This window comes from Polypterus senegalus, chromosome 2, assembly GCF_016835505.1.
Source record: "Polypterus senegalus isolate Bchr_013 chromosome 2, ASM1683550v1, whole genome shotgun sequence".
Lineage (NCBI taxonomy): Eukaryota > Metazoa > Chordata > Cladistia > Polypteriformes > Polypteridae > Polypterus > Polypterus senegalus.
In genome coordinates this window covers 269,572,098-269,584,390 of record NC_053155.1, presented here as the reverse complement: position 1 = coordinate 269,584,390, position 12,293 = coordinate 269,572,098, and the positions used below count along the sequence as shown (strand labels likewise).

At 38.4% G+C, this 12,293-nt stretch overlaps 1 protein-coding gene across 1 annotated transcript in view; it reads left to right on the top strand.

Moving 5' to 3' along the window:
• The window catches only part of sh3kbp1 (SH3-domain kinase binding protein 1), a 338,963-nt gene that overhangs the window by 322,015 nt on the left and 4,655 nt on the right, over positions 1 to 12,293 (top strand). The window contains 2 exon segments of the mRNA XM_039745542.1: positions 3,815 to 3,964; positions 4,690 to 4,955. Of these exon segments, the coding sequence (XP_039601476.1) occupies positions 3,815 to 3,964; positions 4,690 to 4,955 (416 nt within the window).

The window sequence follows — 12,293 nt, the reverse complement described above, 5'->3', positions numbered from 1 at the left end:
TTTGATTTTGTCTAATGGCTTTGGTCCTAGCTGTGTTGTGTATAAATATATATATATATATATATATATATATATATATATATATATATAGGCTCAAAATTCTAATTACAGAACAATTAATTAACTGCACGAACATCCAGAGTGTAGCTCAAGCAAATCTGTACTCACAAGACACGGGAATCAAGCTACATGACAACATTCCATTCCACAAATCGACAACATGGCTGTGAAATACTCATAATTGATACCACAAGAATTCAAAGACAAATGGGCTATTTAAACACTCCCCTCCATTCTCCTAAAAAAAACTGTATTGGGGTATTAAAATGGAGATTCAGTCAGATAAGTGATCCAAAAGGAATAATGCACATTCTGCCTTTGCCATGGAAAGGTGGGCCAGCTGTCCTTGCACAACTGTTGGAGTGGTCATGACTGTGTGTCAGTGCAGTGTGCTTGTGCTTTGTTGATTTTTAGAAGACGTATAACTTGTGATCATGTGTGGCTGCTTACCATTTGGATGGGATATCAGTGCCCATATGATGCAATAGAAATGTCCAGTTTGGGGGCCTGTATTTGCATTGCAAGTTTAAGTCTCTGATATGTGCAGAGGATGTACTGTCAGTAGAACATTGGTGTAGCCTGCAGCAGAGCGTGAGGTTAGGATAAGAATTAACACTTCCATTATTGCAGCCGTGGTCTTTTCCTAGAAAATTGTGGTTTAATGTTTACAAATCAGCTGCTGTTTCGAGTGGAAGAGTTTGTGTCTTGTGGTCTTGTACACAAGAGAAGGAAGAAGTGCTTGCCAGACTAATAAATGAATCAGTACAGTGTGCTGTAGTAGTTACAGAAATGCCATTTTTCATTTACTGCTCTGTCTACATCTCCATCCTCATGTATAGTCCCAATCTCTTAGTAATAATGAAAAGAATAAGATTTCAGGCGATAAGACAAGTGATATGAGGTTGTTGGAATCTTCATGAATTGGTCAGCAGTATTTAAGACAATCATTTTAGAACTGATGCTTCTCTTGCCTGACAGACGGCAGTTTTGGTAATTTGATTGTGTAGTAAGGGTGTCTTCTATGTATCGCTCACACACATTATAATGGGTCTTGGTCCATGGCATGGCAGAACATCCAGGACATGCTGGAGGGAATATACCACTTGGTTAGCAGCGTAATATCAGGAAATTCCTCAGAAGTAAATGGAAACATTTGCTAAAAGTTTTTCCAGTTTGTGTGATCGCGAAATTGGCCCTCCTACAGAACAGAATGAGGGAATAATTCAGTTAGGTCCATAAATATTTGGACAGAGACAACTTTTTTTCTAATTTTGGTTCTGTACATTACCACAATGAATTTTAAATGAAACAACGCAGATGCAGTTGAAGTGCAGACTTTCAGCTTCAATTCAGTGGGTTGAACAAAAAGATTTCATAAAAATGTGAGGCAACTAAAGCATTTTTTTAACACAATCCCTTTATTTCAGGGGTTCAAAAGTAATTGGACAAATTAAATAATTGGAAATAAAATGTTCATTTCTAATACTTGGTTGAAGACCCTTTGCTGGCAATGACAGACTGAAGTCTTGAACTCACGGACATCACCAGATGCTGGGTTTCCTCCTTTTTAATGCTCTGCCAGGCCTTTACTGCAGCGGTTTTCAGTTGCTGTTTGTTTGTGGGCCTTTCTGACTGAAGTTTATTCTTCAACAAGTGAAATGCATGCTCAATTGGGTTGAGATCAGGAGACTGACTCTGCCATTCAAGAATTTTCCACTTCTTTGCTTTAATAAACTCCTGGGTTGCTTTGGCTGTATGTTTTGGGTCATTGTCCATCTGTATCATGAAACGCCACCCACTCAATTTGACTGCATTTAGCTGGATTTGAGCAGACAGTATGTCTCTGAACACCTCAGAATTCATTCGGCTGCTTCTGTCCTGTGTCACATCATCAATAAACACTAGTGTCCCAGTGCCACTGGCAGCCATGCACGCCCAAGCCATCACACTGCCTCCATCGTGTTTTACAGATGATGTGGTATGCTTTGGATAATGAGCTGTTCCACGCCTTCTCCATACTTTTTTCTTGCCATCATTCTGGTAGAGGTTGATTTTGGTTTCATCTGTCCAAATAATGTTTTTCCAGAACTGTGCTGGCTTTTTTAGATGTTCTTTAGCAAAGTCCAATCTAGCCTTTCTATTCTTGAGGCTTATGAGTGGCTTGCACCTTGCAGTGCACCCTCTGTATTTACTTTCATGCAGTCTTCTCTTTATGGTAGACTTGGATATCGATACGCCGACCCCCTGAAGAGTGTTGTTCACTTGGTTGGCTGTTGTGAAGGGGTTTCTCTTCACCATGGAAATGATTCTGCGATCATCCACCACTGTTGTCTTCCGTGGACGTCAAGGTCTTTTTGCATTGCTGAGTTCACCAGTGCTTGCTTTCTTTCTCAAGATGTACCAAACTGTAGATTTTGCCACTCGTAATATTGTAGCAATTTCTTGGATGGGCTTTTTCTGTTTTCGCAGCTTAAAGATGGCTTCTTTCATCTTCATGGAGAGCTCCTTTGACCGGATGTTGTCTGTTCAAAGCAAAATCTTCCACACGTAAGCACCACACCTCAAATCAACTCCAGGCCTTTTATCTGCTTAATTGATAATGACATAACGATGGACTTGCCCACACCTGCCCATGAAATAGCCTTTGAGTCAATTATCCAATTACTTTTGAGCCCCTGAAATGAAGGGATTGTGTTAAAAAAAGACTTTAGTTGCCTCACATTTGTATGCAATCTTTTTGTTCAACCCACTGAATTGAAGCTGAAAGAATGCACTTCAACTGCATCTGCGTTGTTTCATTTAAAATTCATTGTGGTAATGTACAGAACCAAAATTAGAAAAAAGTTGTCTCTGTCCAAATATTTATGGACCTAACTGTATATATTTAAGTGCTGAAACAGTGAAGACAAAGTCATTTTTACACATGCATTTTAGATTTCAAATAAAGAAGTTAAAAATGAATCAAAAGTAATATGCCATTTTAATTTGTGAGTATCTGTGCTTGTATGTTCTTACATGTTTTATAAACCACAAGTTTATTCAGTCCCCTAAGCTCAGGTGACCATAAGTATTGAAGTAATAAACTGCTGTGTGCTGCTTCTGTTGCTCTGAATATGAAAAGCTGGACTTACCCTCTGGTGTGAGACGGCCTAAACTACAATAACACCTCAGTTAATGAATAATCTTCAAAGTTTCTTTATAATGAAATCCACATAAAATGAGTAAAATTGCATGTGCATGTTTAAGTACCATACAGATGATAAAGGATATAAAAGCTGGGCCACGGATGGGTACGCATGGCACCAGCTTTATATGGTGGCCAAAGACACCAGCATCCCCACCCCTTTCATGGGTCATCACAACATGTATCCATATTCCTCCAATGTTAAATCTACTTCTGATAAGAACGTTTTTTATGACAGACTAAACTCCCTGAATGTATATACTTTGTTAATTGAGATATTATTGTATTAGGAAGGGTAGAGAACTAAAAAGTAAAACAAAAAACATTTGAACCCTGAAAGCAAACAAGAATTCAATCAGGACTATAGCATAGAAACTAGGCATAACAGATCTAGAATTGTGAATATCTCAGCACTGCTTTCTTTCCTCCATCTTATTGTGATTAATTTTGTATGTAGACAAACTTGGTTAGGATTTGTGTATCCTCAGTCTCTTGTGTTTTAGTATTATGATTGTGTTTCATGTTCACTCTTTTTATGTTTGAAATATCAATGTGTCTTTCTGTCTACAGTCCTCACTTTCTAGTCCTGATTTAGTGGATTCATCCACTCCTGAAGAAGAAAAACATGAGAATGGCAAAGGGAAAGAAGAGTATGATTTTCAAGCAGCTAAAATATCAGATACAACAAAAAAAATTGCCAAGCCTGTTCCATTGTTGCCAGTAAGCTGGGTTAACTTTTTGCCTCCATCAGAACATTTATTTTTCTTTACTGTCAAAAAACTGTTACATTGACCCAACTGGAGACTGAAGTCCTTGTTTTAGCCGCAGATGTATAAAGATCTGTTTTAACAGTATCATTTAATCTTCTTGTCAGAATAGTGAAAACTTCCAAAAATGGTGCATCTTATAAAAGATCTTGATGTTAGAGTATCCTTTTACTATGCTGTATATGGTAATCAATTTTAGCTCTGTGACACTATTCACATTTTCCTTTGTGGTAGTTGCACTTTTAGAAACCTGTTATAGTGACATACAGATTCCTCATTTACCTAGTTACGTTTCATTTTTAAGATAATTATTGCTAGTATATTTTCCTTTAGATAGCATCTGAGTTTGCGCAAATCTCTCTACTGTCACTCTTGTGTTGTCATCTGTTGTCTTCTGAAAAATTGTCAAGTGCTAGTTCATGTGTAAAACGGATACAGTGCATGAGGACAGCCTGAATAAGTATGTGACAGTAATGCTTTGTTTATACTTCAACATTTTATTTCAAGAATAGTATTTTAACAAAAATATGTTTGGGTTAATATAGTGTTAAATAGGAATTGAGAGGTGTACCACAATATATACAAAGATGTCTACTTTAAAATCTAACACAGATTTATGAGTTTAGTTGTTCTTGTCACTGATCTTCCTGTGCATCTCACTATTCTCTCCTTTTATAGGTATCTGAAAACAAAGCTGTATTACCCCCAAAACCGGGAATACCATCCCTATCTTGCACTGGGACTGGTGGACAGACGCCATTGTCTTCTACAGTTCATCACGGAGTGATGGGTACAGGACAGAGACCGAGTTCACCCTCTCATTTTAAAGAAGACGTGAAGCCAAAGAATGATCAAGCCAGCAATAGCCAGAATGCCTTGGAAGAACTGAGATTGCAGGTTAAGGAATTGAAGACAGTTATAGACCATATGAAGGTCCAACACAAGTAAGACTCTTTGTGTCATTATACTGTTATGTCCATGCAGCACACAATTGAGTGAAACCGTGTGCGTCAACTGAAGATGAGATTTTAATGTACTGTAGCTTTATGTAAGACTAGTTTGTGAAAAATGAAACCATAAAACTTCATCATTAAGTAACCTCCTAAGCTTGGAAGAAAATACTTACAAAAAGATTTCACCCAAAATTCAAAATTTCAGACATTTTTCTAACTTTTCTGCTTAGATTGACATTATTTTGTATGTGAACGTCAGGGCATTTATAATGAAACTTAATGGTTTGTGCATTAGTACTTTGAATAGAATAAAAGACATAATCTGCATACAGTGGGAGCCACGTCAAACAGCCGCCTGGAGCATGACAGGTCCATGACAGGACCATGACAGGACCATGCACGATCCGTGCACGGAATGTGATCCCCCGCGATGACGCAGTTAACGATGCCCCGCCCATAAACGCCCCCATGCGCTTTCTAAAAAGATGGTTGCAATGCTGTATAATCCCGCCAGATGGAGCATTGAATGCTTCAGTTAACTGCAGTGTCAGGAAGCCCTATACCGTATCTTTAATATACTGTATAGGCAGTTCTTGTATTGTCAACATAGTTTCATAAATAGATGACGTGGTAAAAAACAACAACAAACCGATTAATAAAACAGATTAGTTAAATCACTCAATACACAACCCATGATGATTATGCTATTTATTATTAAATAATGAATTAATAAAACTAGTTAGTAAAATATTTTTATTCTAGACTATAAGTGAAGAAAAATAAAGCAAGTTACAGTAGGCGGTTGATACGACAGCCTGCGTGGTGCAATGCTAAGAACTGCTGATTTCGATCCGTGCTATATAAAATCATCACATTCAAATATTAACAATTCCCACACACCCTTCCTACATTCACGACATGTGTACTTGTTGCAGTGTACACATCTCTCTGTGCTATGGTTCCTATTACATTAGCACCTGACATTGTACTTTCTTCCCTATATAAATAACATTCGAGTATAGCGTCTCCAAATAAATCACATTCGAGCTATAGCGTCTCCAAATAAATCACATTTGAGTTATAGCGCGTTTTTATGTGAAAACAGCATTGTCAGATTTGGGGGGGTGGGTCGTGAACGCGACTGAGAGAATGGAACTGAATTTAAAAAAAAGCTAACCTTTACAATTATCATGCATTTACATATTCGTTTTCAAACAATATTGCATTATTATATAGGAGCTTCCCTGTCTGCCTATCATATAGTGCCTTTCCTTCCTACCTATCTATATATCTATCCCCTTAGCTGTTTTTTATATATCTATTATACAGTGCCTTCCCTGTTTATTTATATATCTAGTGCCTTCTCTGCCTGTCTGTCTTTCTGCCTGATTGCATATAGCGCTAAACTCACTGCTCTGTACTATTCTGTCCCCTGCATGTCCTGGAGTATAAAAGAAACAGCACCATACAGCAACATGTGCGAACTGGCAAGTTCGGGAAAAAACACGCGTCACTGATTACAAACCGCAAGATGAATGAAAGAGACAATATATGTAAAACATCATCGCACTAATGCAATATTATTTGAAACGAATAGCGTCAGATCGGGTTTGAATATGCCCGATCTGACGCTGTTCGCTTTCAAATAATATTGCATGTACTGTGCGTTGAAAGTGCTGCACTGAATAAGCTGACTCCTTCTGTAACAGCGTGTATTCAAACCCGATCTGACGCTAATATTGCATGTACTTAACTATTTTAGAATAAAAACATAAATTTGATTTCAGTCAGTCTGTAAGAGCCAGTGTACATTACGGAAGCGTATTAGGGCCACGGTGAAAAAAAAAATACGGACACAGTGAAGAAAAAAATCTAAATGTCGAGATTAAAGTCGACATGTTGACTTTATTCTCGACATTTCCACTTTATTGTCGCCAATTATGTCGAGATTAAAGTCGACATTTTCCACTTTATTCTAATAGTTTATTTTGTCAGTAGAATGTCGCAAACTAAACTAAATCTTAAAATGAATGTTTAATTTACTAGATTTTCTCAAACCCGTCATTAATTAATGTAGCACATTAAATGCTTTATATTAAGTGTTCCCGACCCAGTTAAGTTGTGTTTACACGGATTACTGTAGAAACGGAACACACGTGAAATGCGTGTATTCCAAATAATGATCTATTCTTTCCACTCTAAAACTCCACTTCACTCCCAGATAATCAATCAAGGCATGAGCTGGGAGAAGTTTGTGCACGTTTTAAGTCGTTGGGGGGATGGAATAGCCGACTCGGAACCAGTGGTGCGCTGTCAGATCCGGAAATCTCTGCATGACAGTCTCGTGCACATTCTCTTTTAAATTCTTGGACAATTTGGCTTTGCCGTTTGTCCCACTCCAGTTCAATGTAACCCATGGGTCTCAATCACAAAATCAGCCAACACTGTAAACAGATGACACAACAAATTATATACTCTGAAACGTTCATTTGAACATTTAAAAATACAGTATATACAAAAACATAAATATAAAACAATCAACTATTATTGTTAAAGTCAGTCTGCTGTTCAGGATCAAGTTTACGGGCTTCGTTTAACGTTGAAGCACTAACTGCCAAAGTGCCACCGGTGTGTGTGTGTGTGTGTGTGTGCGCGCTCCGGCATTCGTCAGGTTTGTCTGAGCTGGCTTTAACACAAACACATTTGCGCCAGCAGGACGAAAAAACATTTTAGCACCATCTAACAGTCAGTAATAAGGAGAAGTCAGTACATTCTCCGTTGAGATTTCTCACATTCCACTCCTCCTAAGTTTGTCTTTTAATGAAGTTCTAAGAAAACTAAGAAAAATATTTTGGGTCACTTAAGCACGAAATAGCACGGACGCAAATGATCAAGATTTTAATTGTTGTTGTCATTTTCTCAAACATGATTTTCCAACTTGGCGTTTATAAAGATTTAGACAGACTGAATTTAAGAATGCACCCCTAGTAACCTAAAAAAACACACACACCGAAGAGCAAAGCGGAGCTGCGCATTCACACCTCAGACCGTCTTTTGTCTTGTAAATGAGGTATCCTAATTCACCTTCCAATCCCCACCAGCACACACACTCTTTGTCTGTACTGTACACTGTTGCTGTTTGTTAGGGCACTTGGTTATACAGAGTACTTTAATGTATAAAACACTAACTTCCTGGTTTGTTTTATTTTAAATATAGCTTATTACCTTATTCAGCAAAATAAACAATGTTATCTTTGTGTTAATTATTAACGTATTGATGTCTTTTAATTAAGGACAAAAATAGACCATGCGCTTGTGTTTAGGACTGCTGAACAGCTGTGTTCATAGGTTTAATCAACGATTTACAAGACAACAGTTAAAGCATTTGTGGATGAGAGGTGTGTGTGTGTGTGCGCTCCTGCATTTCTCCGTTGGCTTTAACACAAACACATTTGCAGACAGGTCTAAAGAACCCTCCCCGCCAAAAAAACACACACAGAGCAATTAGCGCCACGTCATAGTCAGGATTCTCCACTGAGGTTTCTCACCTAAGTTTGTGTTTGCTCTTTTGATGGAGTTCTTAAAACCCAAAAAATTATTTATACTGAGAAAAAATTATTATGGGTCACATAATCACAAACACAAACTAGCACAGATACATATGATCAAGTGTTTAACTATTGTTTTCATTTGTTTCTATGACCAGTAATAATATTAATAATAATTATTATTGTTAGCCCAACTCTTTGACTATTTAAAACAAAAGCGTCTCCCATTTTTGCCCATTTACTGTAAGTAGTTGGTTCAAGTAAATGTTTTTTTTAAATACCCAAACAATCCCCCAACAATTAAAACACGCACACACGACTTTAGAAATAAAATGTATTCTTCCAAAACTAGTCAATCGCTTCTTAAAACCGTTCTCACCTCTCCGCCAGTGTCTTTTGTTAATCTAAATGTGCTGATAAAAGAAAAGCTGCAAGTAGCCGGCTATTCCATCCCCCGAACGACTTAGAACGTGCACAAACTTCTCCCAGCTCATGCCTTGTTGGATTATCTGGGAGTGAAGTGGAGTTTTAGAGAGGAAATAATAGATCATTATTTGGAATACACGCTTTTCACGTGTGTTCCGTTTCTACAGTAATCCGTGTAAACACATTTTAAAACAGAAACGTTTTCATATTGTAGTAGTAAATGACAAAATGTAAGCATAAACTATATAATGTATGAAGCCTGAAGTCCAAATATCAAACACTTTCACAAAAGGAACAAATATAACAGAACAAGTATGCTTTTATTCAAAAAAATATAACTGCAGAAAAAACCGCCTTAACATGCGACATTGACACTTGTTTATCGCGACTGCCTCCGTAGCGCAATTGAATCAGCTCCGACTGCGAGTCAGAAGACCGTGAGTTCGATCCTGCACCACTTTGTTTTGAGAAGTAAACTGCTCTTATTCTTACTATTTTAGAATAAAACATGCATTTGATTTCAGTGTGTAACAGTGTAATTTATGATACTTGTAAAGGTTAGTTTTTTTATTCACTTTTCATTCTCTCAGTCGTGTTCAGGATCCTTCCCTACCCCCCCATCTGAGAATGCTGTTTTCACATAAAGATGCGCTGTAGCTCTGCAGTGTACTTGTGACTGCATTCTCGTACCAATGCTTGCGAACTGAAGTGCCTGCATGCAGTTTTCGTGGCATTACACGTCTATTTTTGAGCATGCCCATGTCGCTCAAACACAGGAACATATGTTGGTGTACAAGAATAAAAACAAGTGCACTTTTATTCTAGACTATAAGTGAAGAAAAAATAAAGCAAGTTACAGTAGGCGGTTGATACGACAGCTTGCGTGGTGCAATGCTAAGAATTGCTGATTTCCGATCCGTGCTGTATAAAATCATCACATTCAAATATTAACAATTCCACACACCCTTCCTACATTCACGACATGTGTACTTGTTGCAGTGTACACATCTCTCTGTGCTATGGTTCCTATTACACTGAATGAGCACCTGACATTGTACTTTCTTCCCTGTTTAAATAACATTCAGTATAGCGCGTCTCCAAATAAATCACATTCGAGTATAGCGTCTCCAAATAAATCACATTCGAGTATAGCGTCTCCAAATAAATCACATTCGAGCTATAGCGTCTCCAAATAAATCACATTTGAGTTATAGCGTCTTTATGTGAAAACAGCATTGTCATGGGGGTTTCGTGAACGCGACTGAGAGAATGGAACTGAATTTAAAAAGCTAACCGTTACAATTATCATGCATTTACACTGGCTCTTACAGACTGACTGAAATAAAATGTATGTTTTTATTCTAAAATAGTTAAGTACATGCAATATTAGCGTCAGATCGGGTTTGAATACACGCTGTTACAGAAGGAGTCAGCTTATTCAGTGCAGCACTTTCAACGCACAGTACATGCAATATGTAGGCATATTCAAACCCGATCTGACGCTATTCGCTTTCAAATAATATTGCATTAGTGCGATGATGTTTTTACATATATTATCGCTTTCATTCATCTTGCGGTTTGTAATCAGTGACGCGTGTTTTTCCCGATCTTGCCAGTTCGCACATGTTGCTGTATGGTGCTGTTTCTTTTGTACTCCAGGACATGCAGAGGACAGAATAGTACAGAGCAGTAAGTTCAGCGCTATATGCAATCAGACAGACAGAGAAGGCACTAGATATATAAATAAACAGGGAAGGCACTGTATAATAGATATATAAAAAACAGCTAAGGGGATAGATATATAGATAGGTAGGTAGGAAGGAAAGGCACTATATGATAGGCAGACAGGAAGCTCCTATATAATAATATAATATAATATTATAATTATAATAATAAAATATAATGTTAAAATCACGTGATTGCAACTCAGCGCAGCTAAATTGCTGGCGTGTGTTAACGTGTTCTTGAGAACAAAGCGCCATCTAGTGGTGGAACCAGGTAAATGAATAAATAGGGCATGAATGGGCGTGTTTACTGTGAAATCTTGACACGCCTTCTATCAGTAGAGGGAGGGGGATCACGGCGTGCATAGGGCAGCCAGACGCCATTCGCGACGCCATTCACACGCGCGCTATTTGACGTGGCTCCATCTGTAATGTTTTGTGGTTCAATTACAGAATGTGTGCATTTAGTATTGTGGTGCAATTGCAGTTCGAGCATTTGAAAATGTTTGATGAGAACAGACAATTCAGCCCAGCAAAGCTTGCCATTCCTACCCATTTACAGTACGTTGAGCTTTGAAGGTCCTTAAAGTTCCACTGAGTGGGTACCACAGTACTTGGTAATTTCTTCAATGTGTCTATGGTTCTCTGTTTGAAGACAAACTTCCTAACATTTGTGTGAAATTACTTAACAAGTTTCCAAATGCGACGTTTAGACAAATACAAATGAAAAAGTAATAGAGTGCCTTGAAATGGCACTAAGCCTCCAAAATTATTTTCACATTTTATTGTTTCAAATACTAAACTTGCAGTATTTCACTACGGATTTTCTAGCCTACAGTGTGCATCAGTGCCTAATTAAAAGAAACTCATTGAAAACCTTTCAACAATTAGATAAAAGAGAAAAAAATCAAAGTTGCAGGGATTAGCAAGTATTGTCCATCCAACCTTTATCCAGCCTGCTAATATCCTAACTACAGGGTCACGGGGGTCTGCTGGAGCCAATCCCAGCCAACACAGGCCGCAAGGCAGGAAACAAACCCCGGGCAGGGCGCCAGCCCACCACAGGGCACGCGCACACACACTAGGGACAATTTAGGATAAGGTGACCATCCGTCCCCGTTTTCGGACAACTGTCCCCACTCAGAAACATGTCCCCGTTGTGTCCCCAGTATAAGATTTCGTCCCTGGTTTCAGCTAGTTCACTTTTTTGAATGTATCTCATCACCAGGATAATTTGAACGCAGTGCGCATACATGGTGTTTTGACGGAGGTTATGCTTTACCGCATCCTGCAACTTTGGCAAGAAATCACGTGATAAGCTTTTGCTTTGTATGTAGTCTACGCTCCTCTAGCTCCCCCCATTTCCCCCCAATGTCCCTGGATTGGCCCAAAAAATTCTGGTCACCTTATTTAGGATCACCTGTGCACCGAACCTGCATGTCTTTGGACTGTGGGAGGAAACCCACGCAGACACGGGGAGAACATGTAAACTCCATGCAGGGAGTACTGGGAAGCAAACCCAGGTCTCCATACTGCAAGGCAGCAGCGCTACTGTCTTAATCTTCTTTATTTATTTATTTGGTTTGTTCAATGCTATATACTTTATACCCTGCTGTTCTTTCTTATATTCT